This window comes from Seriola dumerili, unplaced genomic scaffold (assembly GCF_002260705.1).
Source record: "Seriola dumerili isolate Sdu_G_001 unplaced genomic scaffold, Sdu_1.0 BDQW01000258.1, whole genome shotgun sequence".
Classification (NCBI taxonomy): domain Eukaryota; kingdom Metazoa; phylum Chordata; class Actinopteri; order Carangiformes; family Carangidae; genus Seriola; species Seriola dumerili.
Window position 1 is genome coordinate 2,148,816 of NW_019174513.1, and position 25,286 is coordinate 2,174,101.

Below are 25,286 nucleotides of genomic sequence, written 5' to 3' on the forward strand. Positions count from 1 at the left end.
TTTTTTTTTTTTTTAATTGATTCACACAAAATACAGCTTCAAAGCCATGAATATATGCAGCTAAATCTGTAAATCTATGCTTCCTTTTTACGCCTTGCTCCCTCATAAAATGTGTTGACCTTTCTCAGTTCTTTGGAGTGTATAAATCTGTGACTGTGATGCTGTAGTTTATTTGAACAGACAAATCAGCCATGCATTTAACCCCCCCCCCAATATATGTGCATTTGTACATTTCCCTGTTCCCTGTGCCACCATGTCTGTAGGTCATGTGACACACAGATGGAGCACACCAGTGGAGCCAATGAAAACCCATTCTCTTTTGACAAATCGCTCCCATAGCAGGCTCCCTGCCTTCCTGCCTGCCTCCTTCTGTGCTCGCTGCTTCTTTAATTACATCCACGACTATTTTTAAATGCACCCCCCCCCCTTCCCCTCCAGCATGTACTGCTCCTCACACCTGTCTACCTGTCTTCTTGTCTGCTTTAATCCCCATCATTAGATCTCTAAAGTTCCCAGACGAGGCAGCTTGTTGTGTGCGTCTGTCTTTGCTGAGACGTATCCTCCTCATTGTTGCTTTGTTTTGATATCTTCTGCCTGTCATCCACATCTAAAGTGCACGGATGTTTGTTTCCATTTTAACAACAAACCCCTTACTTTTCAGTAGCATAACAGTACTGCCTGGATTTTGAGAGCAACCACAAATTACCTCTTCATGTTAGCAGTTTGCTGGGACAATATTTGCTCACATGTCAAGAGTGCTACTGTACTTAGACAGCAGATGAGCAGATGTTCACACAGCAAGCAGAACCAAACAAATCAAAGGGCTGGTAGGGAGTCAGGAAAACAATGTTTAATACATAGGTTGAAACTGAGAAAGGTTACAGTGCAAATCACATTACATCTTGCTCAGCAGATTTTATTTCCCTGTATCTTCTCTAAAACAAAATAAGTAAATGTAACCCTTGCTATTCTGCTTTGTCGCCCTTGCCTCCTTTTTTTTCCAGTTTCGTTCCCTCCCCTCCTCTCTGCATCTTCCAGTGACTCACGCGCTTCCCCTCCCCCCTTGCGTGTCATACGTTTTCACCCCTTCTCCTCCCACCTTCCCCCGTCCATCTACCTCTCCCTCTCATTCGCCCACATTCGCTCACTTTCTCCACCAGGCTTCAACCACGCTGCAGGTAACGTTTAAAAAGATTGATCTATTTCTTTATTCCCTCCATCATTCCAAGCCTCCCTCCTCCACCTCCTCCCCCTCCTCTTCCTCCCCCTTCTCCACATCTCTCCCTGCTCTGTGTTTCCTCACCATCTCATCTCTTCATTGGTCCATATTCTCAGTCACTGACTGAAACAGCAGAGAAATTGAACTGGGTTGTGGTCCGGAACAGGTTGACAGTAGATTCATAAATAGGTATGCATTATTAGCTTTTGATTTATGTTTCCGTCTCTGTGTATATATGTGGGTGTGGGTGTGTGTGTGTGGGTATTGGTGTGGGTGTGCGTGCCAGCATGTTCCCAGGGAGCATCTTTTCCACAGCTTTCCATCCCTAAGGCTGCGTCACTACCATCACAGTGTGTGCAAGTGGAGGAAGAGGAAGCGAGTATGAAGTGACTAATGTGAAATTGAGGCACTTCAGTGTTGTCGTTAGCTGTAATGAAATGTATTTTCAACGTTTGCTTTTTATATGTTAGGACTCATTTTAATATGCATCTTTCTCTTTGTACCCCCCCCCCTTTGCTTGCTCATGCTCATTCTTCTCTAATCAAAATGAGAATGAGTGTAGAATTTTATACATGAGCGTAATGCTGTACAAATGGCTAAGTGTGGTAAATGTCCCTTTTTTTTGTTTTCTTTCTTATTTTCTTTTTTTTCTTTTTTTTTTTTTTTTTTTTACAGGATGTCGATAGTGAATATTGTTGCCAGGGAGATCCTGGACTCCAGAGGAAACCCTACTGTGGAAGTAGATCTGCATACAGACAAAGGTTAAAAAAAATAAACACATTCAAAAAGCATTAGTCACATATCCGTCAACTTGTTAAAGGTTTGACAGTGAACATTGTCTAAATCTAAACCTCAAATAATCACAAGGTTGTTTTCACACAACATTTTCCTTTTTCTGCCCCTCTGGCCTCCTCCTTAACCTTTCACCCCTAAACATGTACCTCTCCCTCCATCCGCCATTCCTCTGTCTCCCAGGTCTGTTCAGGGCTGCTGTGCCCAGCGGTGCGTCCACCGGCATCTACGAGGCTCTGGAGCTCCGAGATGGAGACAAGACTCGCTACAAGGGCAAAGGTGACCTCTTGAATGTATCCTCCTTGTGTTCTTTTTTTTTTTTTTTTTTTTTGCCTGCCACCATCTGTTTCTTCTTCTGCATTCTCTCTTTTGTGGTTTTGTGACATGAAAGTGGGCTGACTGACGAGCTTCACATGCTCTATCTCCTTCCGTCCTGCTGTCTCAGGTGTAACCAAGGCTGTAGGTCACATTAATGACACCCTTGGGCCCGCCCTTGTCCAGTCGGTAAGTAGTAGGAGTACAAAAATAGTTCAAATGTAGAGGAGACTGGGAGGAAGAGCATGATTAAAATGATGACATCTGGTCTATTTGTTTCAGGGAATCAGTGTGTTGGAGCAGGAGAAACTGGACAACATGATGATTGAAATGGACGGCACTGACAACAAATGTAAGCCTCGTTCACTTCTCATGTACGGTGATGGCATATATGTGTCATGACATGTTTCCGCTCCAGTGATTACCGAGTGCATCCATGTGCTGTGTGACTCCATATATGTTTCCTTCAGCTAAGTTTGGGGCCAATTCTATTCTGGGAGTATCACTTGCCATATGCAAAGCTGGCGCAGCAGAGAAAGGTGTCCCCTTGTACCGTCACATTGCTGATCTTGCAGGAAACGCAGAGCTGGTCCTACCAGTTCCTGTGAGTCATGTATTTATTTATTTTTGTATTGTGCTCAAATGTAATTCTTCCAAATATAAAACCCCAAATACATTTTCCTCCCTTATCTGCCGCACACCCAGGCATTTAATGTGATCAACGGGGGCTCCCATGCTGGTAACAGACTGGCTATGCAGGAGTTCATGGTACTTCCTGTCGGGGCGGAGTCTTTCCGTGATGCTTTGCGTGTGGGGGCTGAGCTTTACCAGACACTGAGAGGTGTCATCAAGGAGAAGTACGGTCAGGATGCTACAAATGTGGGAGATGAGGGAGGGTTTGCCCCAAACATACAGGAGAACAGTGAAGGTAAGCACAACCACTTTACATTTTTTTGTCTTCTTAGGCCTGAAGTGTTATCGTACTTATTCCTGTGTCTCTCCGTCAGCCCTGGAGCTGATAAAGACGGCCATAGAGAAGGCGGGCTTCACTGACAAAGTGGTCATAGGGATGGATGTTGCTGCTTCAGAGTTTTTCATTGAGGGCAAGTACGACCTGGACTTCAAGTCTCCACCCAACGCTGCCCGCAACATCAGTGCTGAGGAGCTGGCCAGCATCTACCAGGGCTTCATTAACTCTTATCCAGGTGTGTGTGTGTGTGTGTGTGTGTGTGTGTGTGTGTGTGCGTGTGTGTGTGCATGTGTGTGTGTGTGTGTGTGTGTGTGTGATCTCAGAACATGTCAGAAATGCTTAGTTTTTATGGTTACCTGGAGAACTTGATGTGGACGGACCATAGCAATAATCAGAGTTTATTGATTTCAACAGATCACTGAGCCACAAGGTTCATGGAAAAATGGTGTCGGTGTTAATAGCTTCTATCCGTAAATGGACACACTGGCCTATTTTTTTTTTTTTTTTATATTTCTACATCTTCCATATTTGTTTCATCACCTCTGAGATAGAGAAAGAGGTGGCGAGACAGAGGAAAAGAAAGCTGGAGGTCTCCACAGCTTGCTCTCTCCCCCTGACACTTGGGTCTGTTTAAGAGGTTTTAATTATGCGCTACAGTGCACATTTGGCAAACAGGGACCTGCTCTGATGTGGCTCTTTACCCTGTCAATGGTGTGCTTCCTGCTTGTGTGGACAAGTGCGTGTGTGCGTCAGTGTGTAATGTGAGTTCATTTAAATACATTACTCCCATTAGTACCTTTATTAGAAAAGGCACTGGTGCTCTAGTCCTTTTGGCTTGTGGGTGAGTGATGGGGGGAAAAAATGAAGGGGTTCTAAAAGTAAACCATAATTTTTCATGTATGCACAAGAGTGATGTCACCTATCCCCCTCTCCTTCAGTCGTGTCCATTGAAGATCCTTTCGACCAGGACGACTGGCCTGCTTGGTCACAGTTCACAGGCTCAGTGGGCATCCAGGTAAATTATTATTGTAAATATTTTGTCTTTGTTATCTGGTAGTGGATTAGTTCAGCTCTTTAAAGTGGCACTCGAGCAGTTGAGTAGGCTATTGTACGTCCTTGAAAATGGTCAAAATCAATGCTGCAGAAATTGAGATATCATGATTTGAAGTTACTAGAATGGCTTCAAAATGGTGGATTCTGCAATGTCCGTAATGAAAATCAATAGCATATTGACTCTCATGGCCTGGTGAGCAGCCATGTCATGCCCTGGGTTTGTAATGCAGGCGGTGCTTCATGTGTAAAATTGGTGGAGTCCCCCTTTTATTTTATTGGCTTACCTCCTGCGCCGAATAGAAATAGTACTGTTCCTGCACGTAACAAAATTCACCTAAATCTGTCCATAACTGTGTGGTTTACATTTGCAGGTGGTTGGAGACGATCTTACAGTCACTAACCCGCGCAGGATTCAACGAGCCGTGGAGGAAAAGTCCTGCAACTGCCTGCTGCTTAAAGTCAACCAGATTGGCTCTGTCACAGAGGCCATCAAGGCGTGAGTTGTAATTGTGTCTTTGATGCATGAAATGTGGTCACGCGTTAATGCACGTGAGCTTGCATCATATTTAAACTAATAATACACTGCGCCTGCCTTCTCATCTGTCAGGTGTAAGCTGGCCCAGGAGAACGGCTGGGGCGTGATGGTGAGCCACCGCTCAGGAGAAACAGAGGACACTTTTATAGCTGACCTGGTGGTTGGTCTCTGCACTGGACAGGTAACACACACGCCCACTAATGTACGCACAACACTACTCTACGTCTATGTCATCGCACCTTACATAAATCTTCCAGCGCATAAATGAGACAATACAAATACAGCAACATCACAGTGCAATAGTAGTTTGGAAACAAGCCAATAACAATAATAATTCATTGTGTAACAGTGCAATAGCAGCTTAAGTGTAAGGTAATATAATTATCAGAATTGGAAGGCAAACAATGTCAGCAATATAAGAAACATTACTAAATAACAATGTACTGTTTATTGTAATTACTGAGATGTTTGAAGTCCTGAAATAAAAAGTTAATTAAAGAGTCCACAAACACCAAAAATCAGTTCTATTCTTGACTGAATATCAAGAAAAACATAACAAAAGTTTGCAGATAACAACTTCTTTGAGAATCATGCTTCACTTTTGGTTTGATGCCTGCTGTAATCAGGGTAAGAAATCATAAAACTTGGGGGTAGTCGCCATTATTTTTGACATTTTACGGACAAAGCAGTTTGCCAAAAGCACTATCAAAAGATCACTTCATAGTCAAAATAACTGTTGCCTAATTTGCTGTACCAAATACCAAGTATTAGTGCCAATGTTTGCAGCTGTGTCTGTATCCCTCTGTGATTTTTGGCATTTTTGTTTCCCTTCAGATCAAGACCGGAGCTCCCTGTCGGTCAGAACGTCTGGCCAAATACAACCAGCTCATGAGGTGGGACTTTATACCTTTTATTGTATATGTGTGTGTACATATATATAGAAAGACTTTGATATCACATATAGCACTCTTGCACTTATTTGTCTGCATTTCTCTTCTTTTTCCTTCATTCTTTTACCTGCTGCTGTCATATTTCACATTCATCTGCCTGCTCTACATTCCCTCTCCATTTTCTTCATCACCTCCTCTTCCTCTCAGGATCGAGGAAGAGTTGGGTGACCAGGCCCGCTATGCTGGGCACAACTTCCGTAACCCCAGTGCCCTTTGAGTGCCAGTGCTGAAGGCAGTGACACACAAGAAAGCAGAATGCAAACAAACCATGTTATATTTCCATCACAGGTACATAGTAATGAGATAATGACTCATCCGTTTCAACAAAGCTTTAAACACACTAAGACACATTTAAGACTAATTAGTTTTCAAGTAACTTAAACACATAGATAATGCAGTGTAGTTACAGTATATTGACCTGACGCTTCAGCAAGTGATTGACTTTATTGACTACAACCGGTTGCAGCAAACCCTGAACACCTGGTGGAAAAAATTCTGTGTTTCACCTTTCAGCACAGACTCACACTTCCCTTATTGCACTTGTTAGTTTCTTTCTCTTTCCTGGTCCCTCTGAGCGTCTCATCACGGCTCACTGCAGATATGTTTTGATCTTCTGTGCCCTGTTGTTTCCTCTTCCTCCTGTTCCTCATGTTGTTTCTGATGTGAACACGAAGCAGCTTGCTACACAATTGTGTCTGTTACTTTGTCCGTCTAAGGTTAAGCTCAATAAAGACAAGGATACATGTCAAGTCCAACCAAAGCTCTTTGTGCATTTGTACTATCATTTATCTCTTCTCTTGTTTAAGAGGTAAGGTAAATTATGACTAAATCAAATGTGGATGAAAAGCAGAGAAGCACTTGTGCAGTGCAGAAGTACGCAGTACTCTCTAAAAAGAGGACGCACTCGGCAATGTTGTACTTCTGGCCACACACTAAATATTGATGTCACAGCAGGTGTTGGACATCGCTCACAAAAACGTCCTACAGGAATCCTGCAGAACAAACTCAACGTCCTTTCTGCGGTTACAATTCTGAATTTATATTATCCTACAGGATTTAAAGTGATCATTTTCTGCATAACTTTAACCCCGAAGAGAATCCTTTGGAAAAGAATCCAACAAGAATTCAGCACAAATCCTGCAGGAATTGAAGAGGAATCCTGCAGAGGTGGTTTGAACTTCCCACATTCATTCAGAAGGAATTCATCCTTCAGGAATTTGCTTTTACAATTCAAGCATGCTGCAGATTAAAAGGAGCAATAGCAATCATGCATGGCCTCCAAACATATATTTCATCAAATGTAATGATTTTTGTATCAGTTAGATTTTACTAATTGATATACCACAGGAGTATTATAGTATGTCTATATTATCAGCAAGGAGCAATCTGTGGTGTCGGTGGTTGTCCATTAAAATCACAGCCCAAAATGCAGACTCTATAATCAGCTGACAAACACAGAGCACCTGCCTTGAAATTACTGATTGAGCAGTGTAGATGCTATTATCATCATTGTCCTCATTATTATCATGATCATGATCATTTCTGCTTAATCCATACACTAAGAAACAATACGTGTATACAAACTGATTTACAGGAACACATAACAGGATTCAAGGATTTTTACTTACACTGAAAAGTAAAGTGACAAAGAAAAGCATCACAAGACAAAAAAAGCACAACAGAGAACAGGAAAAACTAAATGTACAATTTATAAGTAATATAAACAAAATATTCAACATTTAGACTAAACAACAAGAACATTATGCAGTATAAAACTGGCAGTATTTTCTTCCCCACAACAGTGAGTAAACAAAGTATGTAAAGTTTAAATAAAATGAGGTTAACTCAACTACCAAGCATAGTCTAATGAGGACATAAAATGAGAAAAGAAGATTAATAAATACATTGATGAAATCAGTAATGTAATTAATACTAATCAGTGGTAGTATTGGAAAATGTGAATATGCTAATGTGGCAAATTAAACGATGAATCATAGACATTTTAATGTGTTAGTTGAAATGCATTTTTATTGGTAAACCTTGAATTGGCACTATCCACTCGCCATACACACCTAGCCCTGTAAACAACGCAGAAGCGTTGCCGCGCGGCTTCTGCAGATCCATTAGCAGCTGCACGCGCTCATAGTTTTACACAAACCGTGCAGCAGAGGGAGCGCGAGCGCGACGACGAGGGCTTCGGAGGGTGAGTTCCTGTCTGTGCCGGGGCCGCTGCTGCTGGTGATGATGAGGAGGATGATGATGAAGGAAGGTTGGAGCCGCGCAGGCGCACGGGGCACAGTCTCCGGCCGGGTTGCCATGGTTACCACACAATAGGAGACGGGACAGGGGGCTGCGTGAAGGGGAGAGAGAGAGAGCAAGAGAGAGAGAACGACAGGAGCGGAGGGGAGGAGAGGGGAGGAGGAGGAGGTCTGCAGAGCCGCTTGACTGGACACACCGCTGCAAGCTTTTCCCAGTCAGACAGTCAGACCATCAGACAGACAGGCAGGCAGACAATCAGTCAGACAGACAGACAGACAGACAGACAGACAGGGAGCTGCTGGACAGACACATAAAACAGAGGGCACGGTTTAATTGTTCGTTTGTTAATTGTTCCATTACTCCAAACGAGTGGAGCTTCCTTTGTTAGGTCGCTGACATCGTCATTGAAATGCTCATATAATTAAATGTGTGTGTGTTTTCTCTTTAGTCCACCTTTATCAGCTTGTGTCAAAGCCTTTAAGAACAAAGACCTATTGGACATTTCTGCCTCTTCAGAGTTCATCGCGAGATAAAACCGAGCAGCTAGTTATTCAGTCTAAAGCAGAGCTTTCCATACAGTAAAGGTGACTCTGGAGGGACTAGGCAACAGAGACAGAGAGAGAGACCCTCCCTCTTGATCCCCTCCCTCTTCAGAGTTTTGGCCCTCTCTCTGCGCCTCTCTTCCTCCTTCTCCCTGCCTCAGTACTCCCTCCTTCTCCTCCTCCTCCTCCTCCTCCTCCTCCTCTAGCCTCCCTCTCTCTCTCTCCTTATGCAAATCACGCCCTCTCCTCTCTCCCTTTCTCTCACCCGACGTGCATCCCTCTCTCCGGCTCACCCCTCCGCTAAAAATTGTGACTGTAAGACCGGAGAGGGGTATAAAAAAAAAAGTGCAAGTCGTCTTAGAGGAAGAGGGGGAGTAGGTAGGGTGGGAGAGGGGGGTGGGGGGGGCAAAAAAAAAAAAAGAAAAAGGGGGGCGAAAGGGGGGGGGGAAGAGGCGAGGGTACGCATCAATTTGTACAGTCTTCAGTTGGCACCCCTGTTTTTTTCCTGCAACGAATAGAAAGAGATTTCTTCTGCATTATTGTTATGATCGGAGCCCGTTGCAATATGAGCCAGCACAAGCCTCTGTTGACAGACGCCTGGGCTCTGAGGTGTGCGTGTCAGCGCGCAACATAAAACGACAAAACAGAGGGAGAGAAAGGAAAGGGAGAGTGAGAGTGGGAGCACGCATCGCTGGATATTATAGGTAAGGAGAAGGAAAAATGGATGCTTATACTCTGCATTTGGAGCTATCCCTGCTGGCCACGTTTGTGCTCTCCCTCCCATTTTTTCTTTCCTTTGTGCGTTAATTATCATCTTACTCCTGCGTTATGGCAAAATTATGTCCCGGTGAATTAATGTTAACAGAGTGCACGACGCGCACTCACATTCCAGCGAGGAGAAGGAAGGGAGAGCCGGTGCGAAATGCCATGATTCGCCATTCCATATCATCTTTTCTTTTAAGATGTGCAGCGTCTGGAGAGAGAGAGCACTGCACAGGCATCCATTCTGATTGTGAACATGTATGTGCTGCTGAACACGACTCCCTCCGTCGTATAGGTGGACTGTGTTCCGCCGTGGTAGACCGTATACGAGGCTGTGCAGCAAGCTTTGGCCGGTCTCCCCCTCTGCATGTGTATCAATAACATTTCGCAGGAAGAAAGAAGAAAGAGTCGTTGCAGTGCCCGCTCGCTGGTGATGTAAGCAGAGCAACTGCATGCTGCTGCTTTGCATCACATGCAGTGGTCAATTTGTTGATAATGCATGTGCTGTGTGCGTGTGCTCGTGCGAGTGTGTGTGTGCGTGTGCGCGTGTGTATGTGTGTGTGTGTGTGTGTGAGAGAGAGAGAGAGCATGGCAGAGGGACTAGTGATGTTAATGCTGATGTGTATTAGTGCTGTGTTTGTGCCCCAGTTGTTTACTGACCATGGTCAAGAACCTGCCAGTGGACCACAGACAGGCCAGTAGATACCACCTGTAACTGAGATGCATTATGTGTACAGAACCCCACTGACTGTTTTCTACTCATGTTTTAAACTTAGTCATGTCTATGTTAATTAGGGTGACTGCACATGCACTGCATTGCCTAGGAATATAGGTGGCATCTCTCTGTATTATGCATATGAAGTGTGTGCAGTGATTGTGACTGATAAATTTTACTCTTAAGACTGAATCAGTCACTGCAGCATGCACTAATAATTAATGCATAGCCATGTGTAGTGGAGCAGCTACAGGATTTACAGGAGCTTACTTGCTTAATCAACTCACACATATACACATATTTACTGGCTACACAGCAGAGTGTGCACTCACATTAGCCGTGCTAACTGTTCAGCCAAATATATCTTTCTCTCTTTTTTTTCTCATACAGCGGTGTGCACTATTTATATCCTCATTCAATATACATGAAACATTTTTTCATCATAGTGGTACATGAATGAATGGATCAGACAAGGCCTCGCAAAGTAGTCCACCTATGTTGTCAGGCACACCCAAATGGATAAAGGATCTTGACATTGTACATTCCCTTAATGGCTGGCTGGCTGGCTGGATAAATAAGCATGATTCTGCTGGCCATAACCAGGTCATGTGGGTTAACCACAAGTGGCTGTGGGTTTGGGCTGTTGTGGCGAAGGTGGAAAGGGGGGGAGGGTGGGGGTGTGGCCCCATATTCCCAAGATGTTTGCTGGAGTTCTCTGTCTTCTGCAGACTGCCATCCAAAATGCAGTGTACCAGTCCGCACCTTTTGCTGCTCCGCATCTATTATCTGTGTTTCAGTGTGATAGCTCCCAATTATACTGTACCCCAACCCATGCATTCTGTTAGTGTGAGTGGGTTAAACTATTGTGCCTGTAGGTTTTGGCTGCTGTGGTGAAAACAGAAGACAGAAAGGAGACTGCTTTGAGCGCAGTGAAAAGCAGTTGTGTCGATACAGTGTGAAGCATGCTGGGAATTTAAATGCTGTAACTGTGCTTTAGCTGTTGTAAACTCAGATGTTTTCACTGTGTCACAAATTCCACACTCCACAGTGCAGATAGCGAACAATATTGTTCGTTACTGCATCCTTACATGAACTAATGTCTTTTAGCAAATCATTGTAGGTCGGTCTGTGGGATTTCCATGCAGATAAAGACTGAATAAAACCTTCTTTGTTTATGCTTCTTTGCAGGTTTTGGTAGCTCTCATGGTATAACACACAGCACAGTCAGTAAGCAACAGGAACCAGTTCAGTCCCTGCAATGGCTTGTGTTGTAAAATGGACGTTATAAAGAAGAAATAATGAAAACACGGACACACAAAGAATCGGTATGAGCAAGGCCTAAGCCTTCTTTTTTTTTTGACAGTGATGTCAGGGATTGTGTACCTGCCTAATTCTTGTGTGTAGCACATTTGGCAGTGTGACTACATCGTAATTAGTTCAGCATGTGATAATATTTCAAAATAGCCAGGGTGACTAAGATGTAAATTATTTATTTGGTTGTGAGATGCAGTAATGTGGTCTAAAAAGGCAGATTCCATGTTTATACTTTATTCTTTCCTCTACTTACAATTTCTCCCTCCTCTCTGTGCCCTGCATTCACTCTGTTATGGCCTGTTCTTCTTTTCACCGCCCTTTCCTTTTTATTCTCCACTTGTTGTTGCCCCTGCCACATTCCACCTTGAACTGCACGAACTTGACTTTCTTTTCTTGTATTAACTCTTAACTATTAACTCTATCTTCTCTACAATCAACGCATCTCCTCATTTCTCTCTGCATACCTGCTCGCTCCTCTGACCGTACCTTGTTTTAACATTCAATGCTTTCCCCTCCCTTCCATATTTTCCTCTTTCGATGGACTTTGGGCTTTGCAGATGCCCATGCGCAGTGGGCGACGGCGGGGGGCGAGTGAGGAGAGAAGGGGTAGACGCCCGCACCCCAGCCCCACTCGCCCTGAACGCAACGACAGACAGCCGGTTAGAGCCTTCCTCCTTTGTCTCTCATTCTATCCTCTCGTTGTTTTCTCCATAAGTTTGTGTGTGTGCATGCAAGTACGAGAGTCATTACCAATAAAGAACTGTCTCTATTGAATTGTGTGTGTGTGTCTGTGTGTGTGTGTGTGTGTGTGTGTGTGTGTGTGTGCTGTCAGTGTATGAGTCATCAGTGTGATTGCCACAGACCCTTGCAGTGTCAGTATTGTTCGATAGTGTGTTTTACAGCTTACCACTCTGAAATCTTTGATGTCTTGTGTTTGACACTGATGTTTTGTGTGTGTGCATGCAAGTGTGGCTTTGTTCTAAAAACAGACATAGGCCTATTAGAGATTCAAAAGCATCTCCAGAGTTTAAAGTCTTGTGTTGTTTTAGCAAAGAGGTGCTGTTGAGGAATTGGCTGGAAATCGCTTCAGTCGCAGATCACAAGGGCATGATTCATCAGAGAGTGAGGGGGAGGAACTTGTGTCTCCTCCAAAGAGGCAGAAAGTTCAGGTTTGTGTTACATTTCATCAACCTGTTATGTAAAGACCAATTATAAAGCTTTGATTCAGCTAAACTGTTCAGAAGGCACTGTCTAAGCTATTAAGAGTTGTAGTTTGGCTTCTGCATATATATATATATATATATATATATATATATGAATATGTATATACACCAGTATTACCACATTCTTAAAATGTAGATTTGCACCTCATCCACAAATGATCTTTTCTTGTCAGGATTCAGTCTCTACCCCAAACCCTCCAACATCAACACACTCGACTGACAGCTCGGCTCCTTCCACTGTCCCACCTCCAACCTCAGTTGCCAGCCAATCCCGTGAGAGTGACAACGAAGATGGCCAATCCCAGGGCAGCAGGAGTTCAGTTGTAGGGAGCCTGGCCAATAGCAGCAGCAGTCTGAGCAGCGGGCGGGATATAGACCAGGACAATCGTTCCTCGTCCCCAAGTCTCTCCGCTTCCCCTCTGGGTAGCCTGGACTCTGATTCCGATGGCCCTGATTCACCAAAGCAAGGAGAGAGGGAACGGGAGAAAGGAAAGGAAGGAGGAGCAGGGAAGGTGGCAGGAGAGGATAGGAGATTGCTCCGAGAGGGGAGAGGGGAGGAGTCCTGTGGAGATGGAGAGAAGCGGGATGTGGATGCAAGAATTGAAGACTGTCCTTCTCTTAAGCCCCCCTCCACTCCATGCTCTTCCTCCGGTCTGACTCCTTCTCTCCGTGGAGCAGGGGATTCATCAAATGACAGCAATAGCGGGAGAAAGTCCTATTTCTCCCTGGACTCCAAATTGATGTGTAAAGTTGAGTATGGTGGACCGACGGGTGTTGATGGTGCTCTTAGTGGCAACAGAATGAATTCCAAAGCCAGCACACAGTGTGTGAACAAGACAACTATCTCGGGAGGAGACTTCTCCCATAACAGCCCCAACATTCCCCACTCCTTGCCCCCTCCTCTTCCTCCTCCACCTGCCCTGAAGCCCTTGGAGCTCGGGGGACAAAACCTGCCCGCTGAGGTTAAGACAGAAAGAGACAAAATAGAAAAAGCAGATAAACTCCTGGACAAGGCGCAGTCCACTCCTCCTTCCCTGTTGCCACAGACCGGCCCCCAGCCACAGTCCCAGTCCCAGCCTCAGACCCAGACCTCCACCCACCCTCACCACTACAGCTCCACCAGCTGGCAGGGTGGCACAGCTACTGGTTGCCAGGGGAGCTGGGGCTACACCCGTTACCCTGGCAACCACCACCCACACCAACCACAGCACCAGCCCCCAGTGCAGCAGCAGCAACTTCCCTCTGTTTACAACCCTCCGTCCTCTCGCCACTCCTCCTCCCACCCCTCTTACCTCCCCCATCCTCACCCTCACCCCCACAGGGAGTACCTTCCCAGGTACGCCGGAGGGGGAGGGGACAGAGAGAGGGGGGCTGCAGGAGAGAGGGAGAGGGGAGTGAGGGGGGAGTGTGGGGGGAGGGAGATCAACAGGGAGTTCTCTGCTCCCATTGGCAACAGCAGCAACAATAGTAGTGGGGGTAATAGTAATAGTGCTTGTGGTGGGATGGGTGGACCCAACAGCATCCAAGGCAGGGATTTTGGGGGTCTACCAGTGGGTCAGAACCGGGAGTTCCAAGGTGGTTCTGGGAGAGATGGACCTAACTTGGGTCCTGAACGAAGAGACTTTGGTCCGGCTTTCAGAGACAGGGATCGAGAAAGGGAAAGGGAACGTGAAGGAGGACGGGAGTTTCCTCTGCCAAACCAAAATCAGAGTAGAGACTTTGGCCCCAATGGAGCTGGAGGGGGGCATCCCAGAGACAAAGATGGAGGCAGATGGGGTGAGTTTGGGGGCCAGACAAGAGAGGTTGTAGGCAACAGTAACCCAAACAATAGCTCCATCCCCCAGGGAAACCCTCCAAGTTCAACCAGCGGGCTACCTGTCACCCCCATGCTGAACCGAGACCCACCTGCATCACCCCAAAACAACCCCAGCCACCCGTCTCATTCCTCCCTGCCTCCACACCCCCACCCACATCCCCCGAACTCATCCAACCGAGACTTCCCTCCTCCCATGGACCAGGCGCAAACCCCCTCCTCTGGAGCTGACCACTTTCACAGAGAGTATCCTCCCACTGGAGGAAAAGACTTTCCTGCAGGGGCGCCTCCTTCCGCTGGCACAAATCGAGAGTACCTCAGCTCCCCTGGTGTCACTCCGAACCTGGGACGAGAGTATTCAGGGCCTGGAGGAACCCAACACCCCCACCCATCTCACCCCCACTACCAGTCCGCATCCAGAGACAGAGAAAGGGACTCAAACCTACGAGAGTCCGCTTTGTACCAAAACCGTGGAGGCCCAAACCAACCTCCTGCACTCTCTCCTTCCTCCTCTTCCAGCCATCATGTACACCCTCCAAATGCTCCTTACCCCCCACCACCACCTCAGTCCTCTCTAGCCCCACCTCAAACCTCCCACGCCCAGCCACCTCCATCAGGTATGGCACCCGGTGTACGTCCCCCACACTACCAGTCCTCTGCCCAGACTCCTCCAACACCTCTATCTCCCTTACCCAGCCCGTCCACCAATCAGATGGGAGGCTTCTCATCTTTTCCGCCCGGCTCGTCCTCGGCACCCAACATGCCACTTCCTGGGCCAGGTGTGTCATCCAGCTGTTCACCTGGATGTCGCCCCTCCCCTTTCCATGGCACTTTGAACAGCCACCCTCCGTTCAGTGGATCGTACCACTCCAATGGAAACAGCGGCAGTAACATGGCCAACAGCAATAGCAACAATAGCGCACCCAACAGCAGCAATACCAACTCGCAGTCACTCTCGCCTCAAAATGTGTCGAAAGGACCTCCACCTCTTAGTAACTCTGCCAACAACAACAGTATCTCCACCCCTGCCTCCGGTTCTTCACTCCCCGGTGGAGACGGACATTCAGATTCGTGCCCGCCTCCCACACCCGTCATCAAGGAAGAACCAATAGAAGAAAGGGAGGAGAGTGAAAGCCCGCCACCGATGTTAAGAAGCCCGTCTCCTGAGCCCAAACCTGTAGACATTCCCATCCACGCCAGCCAATCAGCACGGTAAAGTCATCATCATCATCCTAACTGAGATTGCCAGTGCATCACTGTGTTCAGTCCCTCTCTATGTGAGCAGTTGTAATTAACAGTAATGATGATTTTTATGATAGCAATACTGACTCCTGATGGCCGTAATAATGATGTACCACACTGCTGTGTCTCATGTGTCTAGGTTTCACAAGGTCCTTGACCGTGGCAGCGGGAACTCTTGTGCCCGCAGTGATGTCCTCTTTGTCCCGTTGGACGGCTCCAAACTGTGGAAGAAGAGGAATGAGATGATCGAAAGGGCCCGCAGAGAGGTGGAGCAGCGGGCCAGAGACCTAAGAGAAAAAGAGAGGGAGAGAGAGAGAGAGCGTGAGCGTGAGAGGGAACTGGATCGACATCTACAGGTGTGCACATTTGAGCGTGATAATTATGTAGCGTGTCAGATTTTATGGATTTGATGTAGATTAAAGTGATCATTTTAATGGGTGGGGGGGTTAAAGCAGATCAGGGCAGATGTGATTTACTGTCTCCTCCTGTTTTCTCTGCAGCAGCAGAAGGATGTCAGCGCCGCTGGAGGGGGTCGCCAGGGTTCCTCCCTCTTCTTTCCCTCCTCGTCTTCTATCATCCTTGACCCTTCATCTTCCTCCTCTTCTTCCTCAGGCAACCCTGTCTCCCATCCCCCCCCTCACCCCCAGCATCATCCCTCACATCCGCATGCTCACCTTCCTCCGACACACCATCTCCACCCCACCCTCTCTCACTCTATCCCCCACTCCCTCCTGCTGCCATCCATGGGTGGGGCATCAGCAGTGGTTGGAGGCCCACAGGGGGCCCTGGGAATAGGTTTAGGAGGTCCCTACCTGGGGCCGGACACCCCGGCACTGAGAACCCTGAGCGAGTACGCTCGCCCTCATGCTATGTCTCCCCTCGGGGCAGCAAGTCGTGCCCAGGCACACCACCCACAAGTCCACCATGGCCATCCCCATGTCCACCCGTCATTCTTCCTTCCTCAGTTCCAAAATCATGCTTTAGGCCACCCGCACCACCTGCCTACTGATGCTGCTACAGCAGCAGCCATCTTGGGCTTTTTGTATGGTGGCAGCCTTGAAGGTGGTCCAGGTGTTGGCGGTCACCCCGGGGTGGCAGGAGGCCCAGTACCTGGAGGGATTGGGGGTGCGGGGTTAGGAGGAGTCGGCTTTCCTCATGCAGTGGCTGCACATCGAGATCGAATGAAGCCAGGATTTGAATTTAAGAGTGATGAGCGTGTTTATCCACCAGGGTCCATACCTGATCCTGCAGCTCTTGCTCTGGCTCACTCACATTCACATGCCCATGCCCATGCTCATGCCCATGCCCATGCCAATGCCCATGCCCATGCCCATGCCCATGCCCATGCCCATGCCCATGCCCATGCCCATGCCCATGCCCATGCCCATGCCCATGCCCATGCCCATGCCCATGCCCATGCCCATGCCCATGCCCATGCCCATGCACACTCCCTGCTCCTAGGAGGAGGTGCAGGGGGGGCTAATGAGGTGTCACTCTACGGCACTCCTCCTCCCCCAGCTCCCCCTGGCCCTCCACACCTCCAGAACCCAACCCTGGCTCCAGTAACTCGACCTCCCAACCCTCCTGCCCCGCAGTCCCTGTCCAATCCACCCCCTTCATCCCTCCTCCCGCCCTCACTCCCCTCTCACCCTTCATCTGCGCCACCTGCAGCCCCCCCAGCCCCAGCAGCCCCTGCCGCTCCACCCCCAGCTCCTCCTCCACCCGCTCCACCGACCTCCAACGCCGCCTCACTTCATCACCCAGTCCCCCATTCTTCTTTCCCCAGCTCCCTGTCCTCTCATCTGCCACCAGCCCCTGCCCCAGCCGCTCCCCCCGAGGCCTACCCCACTCCCACTCGCTCACCCGCCTCTTATGAGCGAGACAGGAGTGGTGAAAGAGAGCGGGAGAGGGAGAGAGACCGAGCAGCTTTGCCGGCCTTTGGGGACAGAGAGCGAGAAAGAGAGAGGGAGAGAGAAAGGGGAGGAAGCGGTGGAGGAGGAGGAGGAGGAGGAGGGGGAAGTGGAGGAGGAACAGGTGGAGGAGGTGGAGGAGAGAATCTGGGACGTCTTCAGATGCTAAATGTGACGCCTCATCATCACCAGCATTCACACATCCACTCACATCTTCACCTGCACCAGCAAGACACAGGTACCCACTGCTACTAACAATGCTGTGATTGTCACTATCAGCTGCCTCGGGATTACACAGATGTGTTACTCTGAAAACATTATGTCGTCAAGAATTCCTTTTACAGATTTCATGCATGCAAGATTTTTATACTAAAAACTTACAGGACAAGGCCGGTGATATTCTGTCGACCACAGACGTCCACTGTTGTCCAGAAACAATTAAAAACTAATCTAAGAGCCACACCAAATTCCTCTTCAGATTTCCTCTGTGAGATGAACATTAGTATTGTAGTTTATTTTGAGTCAATCTAACACACACCATAACGCAGTGTCCTTGGGTTTTTGGGACTGACACACTAAATGCGTCTTAATCCGCACCTGAAAGCAGTCCCAGACGAATGCACTATTTATTCCTGTTTGTGTTAAGTTTGCTGAAAACTACAGTGCCCAGCTGTTTTAGGAGATTACTAAAAGTTGTCGGTCTGTTTGCCACAGACAGGGCTTTTCATGAGAAGAACTCAAGAATAACACCAGCCTTATCCTTTAACTCCAATATGTCATTTTTGTATTAGTGTAAGTTCATCAGTGAATACAGGTTTTCTGTAATTTCAAGTGATGATAGGTCATAGTTTTCACTGAGACATTAAATTAACTTCTTACACGTGGAGGATTAACATTTCTCCCAAAGCACCATGTGTCATTGAAAACTCTTTTCCACTTACTTATATCACTGTTCACGCAGTGCATTGATTGGCCACTTTGGCAAAAGCTGTTATGTCCGTATTCACAAAAAAACGACTTCTGTGATTTAATCGCACTTAATCAGGTGTTCGGTTGATACTTAAACTCCGATGTGACTAGAATGAAACGACAATGTCTCTCTATGTCTGTCATCATTTGTTTTGAACTCACGCTGATGCTTTGACTCATATTAAATTTCTCCTGTATTTCCTATTACATCATTGGCATCCAGCGGCGGGCGGGGTTCACCCCCTGATGGACCCGTTGGCGTCGGGGTCTCCTTTGGCACGCCTCCCATACCCAGGAGCCACACTAGGCACTCCCATCCTGGCTCACCCCCTCACTGACAGCGAGGTGCTCCGCCAACAGCTGTTCGGTGAGGAGAAGGCTCCTCGTCCATGTACTCGTTCAGTTTTTTTCTCTAAAAACTCCACAGTGCAGAAAGATTTTGAAGATACGTTTTTAATATGATAATGATGATTGACCATGGTGCTCTTTCTTTCTTTCTTCCTTTCTTTCTTCCGTTTCCTTTTGCGTCCCTGCATGCGCCTCCTCTTTTCCACCCCGTTTTGTTGACAGGTGCTCCTTTCCGTGACCTGCCCCAGCCGTCCTCTCTCACTGGTCCCATGTCAGCAGCCCACCAGCTCCAGGCCATGCAGCAGGCCCAGAGCGCAGAGCTGCAGATCCAGAGACTGGCCCTGGAACAACAGTGGATCCATCACCACCACCACCACTCCCTCACCCAGGACGAGTATTACAGGTAAGGAGGCTTTGTGCGTGTGTCCAGTGTAAATGCCAGCATTAGTGCAGAAGAGATTGAATGTGTTGTGTGAGACTGCAACAAACAGTTGTTTGTTTCATCAGTTGACAGTTTTTTCAATTGACTGTCGATGAAATGTGAGAAAATAGTGAAGAATGCCCGTCACAGCTTCCCAAGTCCCAAGGTGTTGTCTTCAGGTAGCTTTTGTTGCTTGACCAGCGGCTCAACACGCAAAGACAAAAAAAAAGCAGTGAATCATCACATTTGAGAAGGTGGAAGCAGAAAATGTTGTGTACAGTAAATTACATTTTTACTAAAAACTTGAACAATTGATTAATCGCTAATGTTCTGGACACTGTTGGTGTGGCCCCAAAACTGAGAACTAAACCCAGTTTCTTAAAGGTCTAACCTGGCTGAACCTGGTACTGGCAAAGACAGAGGCAGAGACCCAAAGCTATATTTTCTGTATAACCATGTTAATGCAGTTCATGGGAAAAATCTGCTTGCAACAACTGATTTGCACAGAAAGAGAGATTTTTCTCAATAAAATGACGTTGGAAAATAACCAAACCCGACACACAGCCTGGGTATCGACATGTTCGGTTACTGCATCTGACTGACTGTTCTAATCTAAGGGATGTGTTGTGTCTTTGGAGCTTTTTCCAATAAACTAAGCACCAATCCCTGCAAGTAAATATCAGTGAGCTAGGACATGAATGTAGGTTAGTGATACTGACATTTAACAGATTTGATTTGTTGATCAAAATCCCTTTGCATCTCAGCTATGACAGGTAGCTCGGCTGTGTAGCTCAGGAAGTGTTTCCCATTTGAATCCTATAAAATACAAACTATGGAGTCAAATAACGCTTTTAAAATGTATCAACGTATGTGTTACATAACAGATGTTATTCCGGGAATGAAAGCATTTACATGCAATTCTGTACAATGAAATTGAATCCCGCCCTCTAACATGGCTTCTCCTTTGACCTTTTAGTCACCTGAAGAAAGAGAGTGACAAGACCCTGTGAGGGAGGGGGGGGCACAACGAAGAGCAGCATGGAGACAACCGAGGGAGAATGTGTGTGCAAACTTAAACAAATAAAGCAAAGCAAAAGCACTGAAGGAACAAAGACTCAAAACAAAAGCTGGACTAAAGGACAGGGAATTCACTGAAGAAAACAAGAAGATTTTTTTGAAGGATTAAAAAAAAAAAAAAAAAAAAAAAGGAGGGAGGAGGATGTGAAAATGTTACACACAGTCCCTGCTAACTGCACCACGGTGAAGATCCAGACTCCAGCGCTTCCCTGCATAATGTTCTTGAACTCCAGTCCTGTTTTGTATCGTGCTCTGTACAGTATATTAGATGGGGGCGGCTATAGTGAAGTACAGTATGTGTAAAATACTTTTACCAGAAGGAATGTGTACATGAGTCTCTTTTATGTCATTGCATGTAGCTAGGCGCTTAAATCCGAACTGGTGGAACTTTTGGTTCTATTTTTAGTAATCACCCCCTCTTTTGTATCTGAGGGGTGTTCTATATGCATGAGACCAGCAATTTAGTGTTATGTTATGTTTATGATCAATAGTATTGTTATTATGATTAATGTTGTCTGTTTGTTGATAATGATATAATTATATATACAGTACATATTATTTGTATTATTTTTTTACATTTTCATGGTATGGCAGGCAGTTTTTATTTTTATTTTTTATTTTCGATTTAACTTGTGAAACAAGATGCAAATGAAGGCAAAAAAATCTGGAAATAAATTATAATCTTTTTTTGCTAGTCTCTTGTGTATTCATATGTGCACTGCCCCCCCCCCCTCCCTTCCCCTTACATACATTCAGACTATTTGCCCTGTCTTTGTTTTATACAAGTCACTCATGCACAAAGCATATCAAATTCCTCACTCTCCTCCCCCTCCCCCCTCACTCTCTCGCTCTCTCACTCCCTCTCTCTCTGACTCCTTTCTTTCTTTCTTTTTGGTGAGTGTAGCTAATAGGAGACACATGGGATGAGTGTGAGATACGGGAGTTGAGTTGCTCCAGTGAACACCAGCCACCCTGTAGAGCGAGCATTCCTTTACTGCACTGTAAAAATGAAAAGAAAAGAAAAGAAAAAAAAATATGTATAAAAGAGAGAAATGAAAAGGAGAGCAGGAGAGGAGGAGCTGTGAGAGTGTGATTTACGGACGCTGCTGAAGGCTCAGGGCTGTGTGTGTGTGTGTGTGTGTGTGTGTGTGTGTGTTCTCACCGTGTCCGGCTGGAGGAATCTCCTTCAAACGGATACGGATCAGTGAATACTGCCTTCACGTTCAAAGACAGAACCACTGCCGCCTCGCAGGCTTGGGGACGTGTAGGACTTGGGTTAACAAACTTTCTTGCAGCCTTAATTTTTCATCACAGTGACGCACTCTGACCATTTATGTTGCCTTACAAGATTGTCCTTAATGTCTGAAGTCTGCATCTTTTTTCTTTTATGCAATAAAAAAAAATCTTCATACTGATGTGACATTGATTGATGGCCTCATCTGTGAGAACCATCACAGACAAGATAGTGATACTGGGTGTGAGGCATGCTACAGTATATAGAATACATAGCGTATAGGTTATGCTTGCTATGAGTTGCTATGTAGGTTGGGTGTCATTAAAAGTCACCTTGAGTAAGTATGTCAACATAATGTAAAGTATCTTCCAGCAGGACAAATCTGATTTTCCCCTCTGGTGACATCACATCTGGGCGATATTCTTAGCACTTCATCAGTCCTTTCTCAGGGTGGGTGAGGACGTTGTGAAAGGTGTGGATGAAAGATGAAAGACATTAATATGAACACCACGTTTTATATAGACCTGGTTTTATTACTACAGCCCCTTCAGCTGTTTTTTTTTTTTTTTTTTTTTTTCAACTTTTGATGTTTTAGATGCAAAATAAAGGTTATTATCAGCAGCTGTTGTTTTCAAATCTAGGACAAATAACTGCAAATAATTCTTATTCTTTCATATTGACCTACTTTCTAGTAGCAGATACGAGGAGTTTGGTGCATCAGATTGATGCCAAGTGTCAGGTAACGTTTAAATCACAGAGTTTCGGAGCATATCTCTGTGGTTTATGAATTTAACTACACTGTCATTAATAGCAGGCCCCAGTCTAGGCAGCAGCAAGACTGAAAATCCTACAAAGCACAATTTGCCAGCACTTTCGGTCCCACATGTGTTAACAATTTGAGTAGATTAAACAAACAAAGCCACAGATCAACACCCTTCTTTTATTAAATGATGATTAAAGTCACACTCTCATCTAATCAGGGACGGCTTTTATCTTCAATGTAAGGGTTCCAATTAGCTCATTTAATTACAATGGAAGAAGAGTCATGTAAGTCTAATAAACACGTTCCCCAAATGAAATGTATTCCTTCACTTCAACACTCAAATAAGTGTACTTGGCATGCTGGTGCATACTGTGTGTCTGGTTATTGTTGTGTGCCTTTTGCAGCTGCTGATGAGTGTGTAGCAGAACAATGCGAACGTAAAGTCACGTGTGTATCACTGTAACAACAATAGCGCTTTGGAAGCTCTAACTTTCCCCTGTGCCATTAATCAAGGAAAACATTCACAGAGACACGTTTGGGCAGAAAGTTAAAATGTGACGCGCTGACTTCCAAATGGTGCCGCAGACTATGTCAAGCTACGCTGTCATATATATTATGTTTGAGTTTGAGCACAGCGCAGAGACTAATTTGGTTTGGTCCCTGTCCCATTGCTCCCTCCAGCAAAATATCTTCTCTATACTTTTCCTTTTCATTCAAGCTCGGTTTTTGCCAGTGACAGACAGCTTTAACACACTTTTCTGCGTCTTCGAGCTGCTGCATCTGCTCCACGGCCGTCTCTCTCCTCCCACTGGAGCTGTCGTACTTCATAAAGTTTGTGCCCTGGGACGACCACTTAACCCTTTATTGCACCTGCCCAGTGTCCCCGTGGCTGCTGCTCTGCTTGTCTTGTGGTCCATTTTATTCCCTGCTCACACACTAACTGCCACTCTTCTACCAGGGCTTCAGATCATCAACTCCAGGTTTGCTGTTGCAGTCTTACCCTGGAGCTCCTCTGTTTATTTAATTTAATTAGATGCAGAATGATTTTCCAATGCCACTCATAGTCCTGAAGTAGAGCTAGAGTATCTTCATAGTGATGCTGAAACCTGCACGAAGGGATACTTACCCTGGTCAATGAAACTTTAGCAAATCCCCCAACATCTCATTCATCTGCAGGAGTGCCATCCAAGCCCACAGCAGCAGCAGCAGCAGCAGCAGCAGACAAACAGCAAAGTGGCACAAGTGCTGGCTGAGAACAGAGTCTCTTGCCTCTTTCACCTCCCCTCACCCAGACAATCAATCTCTTCTGACCTCTTGCTCACTCCATTCCAGCCTGGAGAACAGGATCCCAGAGGATCATCTTGAGGCACTGCTGAGCATCTTTAAGAGGTTGTAGACGACATGTGGGTGACCAGAGCCAGAGACGGACGAGAGCGTTTTGCCTCCTTCCACTACACACCAGGGTAGGTGCAGCTTGCTGCCGACAGTTTACCAGCATCCACAGCACCTCAGCAGCTAGGACGATTGAAACTGGTCCAGTGAGGACTGGAAAATGGAGAGATTTCACTCTTGACTCCAGTAACATCGCATTACCTGGTATCCAATATTTAAAAACAGACCATGATTTGATTAATAAATGGAAACCAGCGGTGGTGTGGGGTGAAAAGAGCAGGTCCATGAGGATCCTGTTCACCTATTTACCTTCATACAGCAGCTGTTTGACAAAAGGAGGTGATGACTACAGTTGGAGAAGAGGTCATGGTCTCTGTTTCACACTGTGTGAAAGATCCCATTTTAAATTCACTCGCCCCATGTCTCCTCCATTATTTGCCCCTACAAGTTATTCTTGTCTTCGATGGGTGTCAGAGGTACAAAGTAAGCTGAGCTAGGATAGTCTTTCCAACATAGTAACATCTGTCCAAGGCGTTTCCCTGCCCAACATCCAGCAAATGCCATATGCTTTGTCTTGTCAGAGACAAAGAAAAGAATTAAAAACTCACTCATCACTGTGAAGATGATTCACTGTGGTAAAGCTTCTGTTGAATCAAACACAACGTTGGATTTGAATGTGGTGGAAAGAGCGCGTTGTTGTTGCAGATGGTAGGAGCTGGACATGAAATAGTATTTATGTGATGGTTTACCACTGGATTCATGTTGAATGTAATGGCAGCACCAATAAAGAAAAGAAGGATTTTTATGCTGATAAATTCATTCACAGTCGGTCTAAATGAGCACTATTCTATTCATATACTGTCTATAGTGCAGTGAAGTCAAGATTTTAAATTAGTATTATATATATAACTATTATATTATTATGACATACAGGATAATAAAATCAGTCAGTCACACAGGCCTGGTGTTACCAGTCCCAGGTGTGTTGGCATGAATGATCAAATGTTTTCTTTTAAAAACTTGTTTAAAAAGTTTATAATTTGCGCAAAACAATATTCTTTGTTATTATTTTTCTTTATTCTTTGTTTTTTTCATCTTTATAAAATGTGACATACCAAACAAAATGAAAAAGGAAACCTCAAATTCAAGCCATCTTTGCTTTTTTTCAAATAATGCCAGGCTATGTTCCAACAAAAAAAATATTTGTAATTTTTGTTTCCACAGATACCTGAAACATTGTGTACCCATTTAATGGGAACAAAGAGTGAAGGAGCCCTTTGGCCGCTGAGTTAATGGGAAGCACATTGCTCTTTTGGAGATTTGGAAACCTTCTCAAAAACGAACCAAACAACAGAGTGGGTGGTGAAATTACATTATATTATAACCTCTCTCTATAAACCTTCTTTGTACAGTATATTCGAGTTAAGACAGATCTGGTCAGAGCACCACTCTCGTACTTCAGTTTACA

General features: G+C 45.7%; 2 protein-coding genes across 3 annotated transcripts; both read left to right on the top strand.

Annotated features, from left to right (window-relative positions):
* The first annotated feature begins 1,092 nt into the window (after positions 1-1,092).
* eno2 (enolase 2) lies at positions 1,093-6,583 on the top strand. Of its 2 annotated transcripts, none has more exons than XM_022756644.1 (13): positions 1,093-1,178; positions 1,895-1,980; positions 2,195-2,290; positions 2,457-2,515; positions 2,609-2,678; positions 2,797-2,930; positions 3,032-3,254; positions 3,334-3,531; positions 4,235-4,311; positions 4,721-4,845; positions 4,957-5,065; positions 5,719-5,777; positions 5,982-6,583. In XM_022756644.1, the coding sequence occupies exons 2-13, from the start codon at positions 1,896-1,898 to the stop codon at positions 6,049-6,051; spliced, it is 1,305 nt and encodes a 434-aa protein (XP_022612365.1). In that variant the 5' UTR covers positions 1,093-1,178; position 1,895; the 3' UTR covers positions 6,052-6,583. The 2 variants fall into 2 exon arrangements, with proteins under 2 accessions (XP_022612365.1, XP_022612366.1); XM_022756645.1 differs by lacking the exon at positions 1,093-1,178 and adding an exon at positions 1,270-1,408.
* Positions 6,584-9,267: 2,684 nt separating this feature from the next.
* atn1 (atrophin 1) lies at positions 9,268-20,971 on the top strand. The gene is made up of 11 exons (XM_022756695.1): positions 9,268-9,339; positions 11,301-11,437; positions 11,984-12,085; positions 12,476-12,595; positions 12,823-15,674; positions 15,844-16,060; positions 16,208-16,994; positions 17,151-17,852; positions 18,807-18,950; positions 19,154-19,334; positions 20,329-20,971. The coding sequence occupies exons 2-11, from the start codon at positions 11,411-11,413 to the stop codon at positions 20,360-20,362; spliced, it is 5,166 nt and encodes a 1,721-aa protein (XP_022612416.1). The 5' UTR covers positions 9,268-9,339; positions 11,301-11,410; the 3' UTR covers positions 20,363-20,971.
* Positions 20,972-25,286: the final 4,315 nt, after the last annotated feature.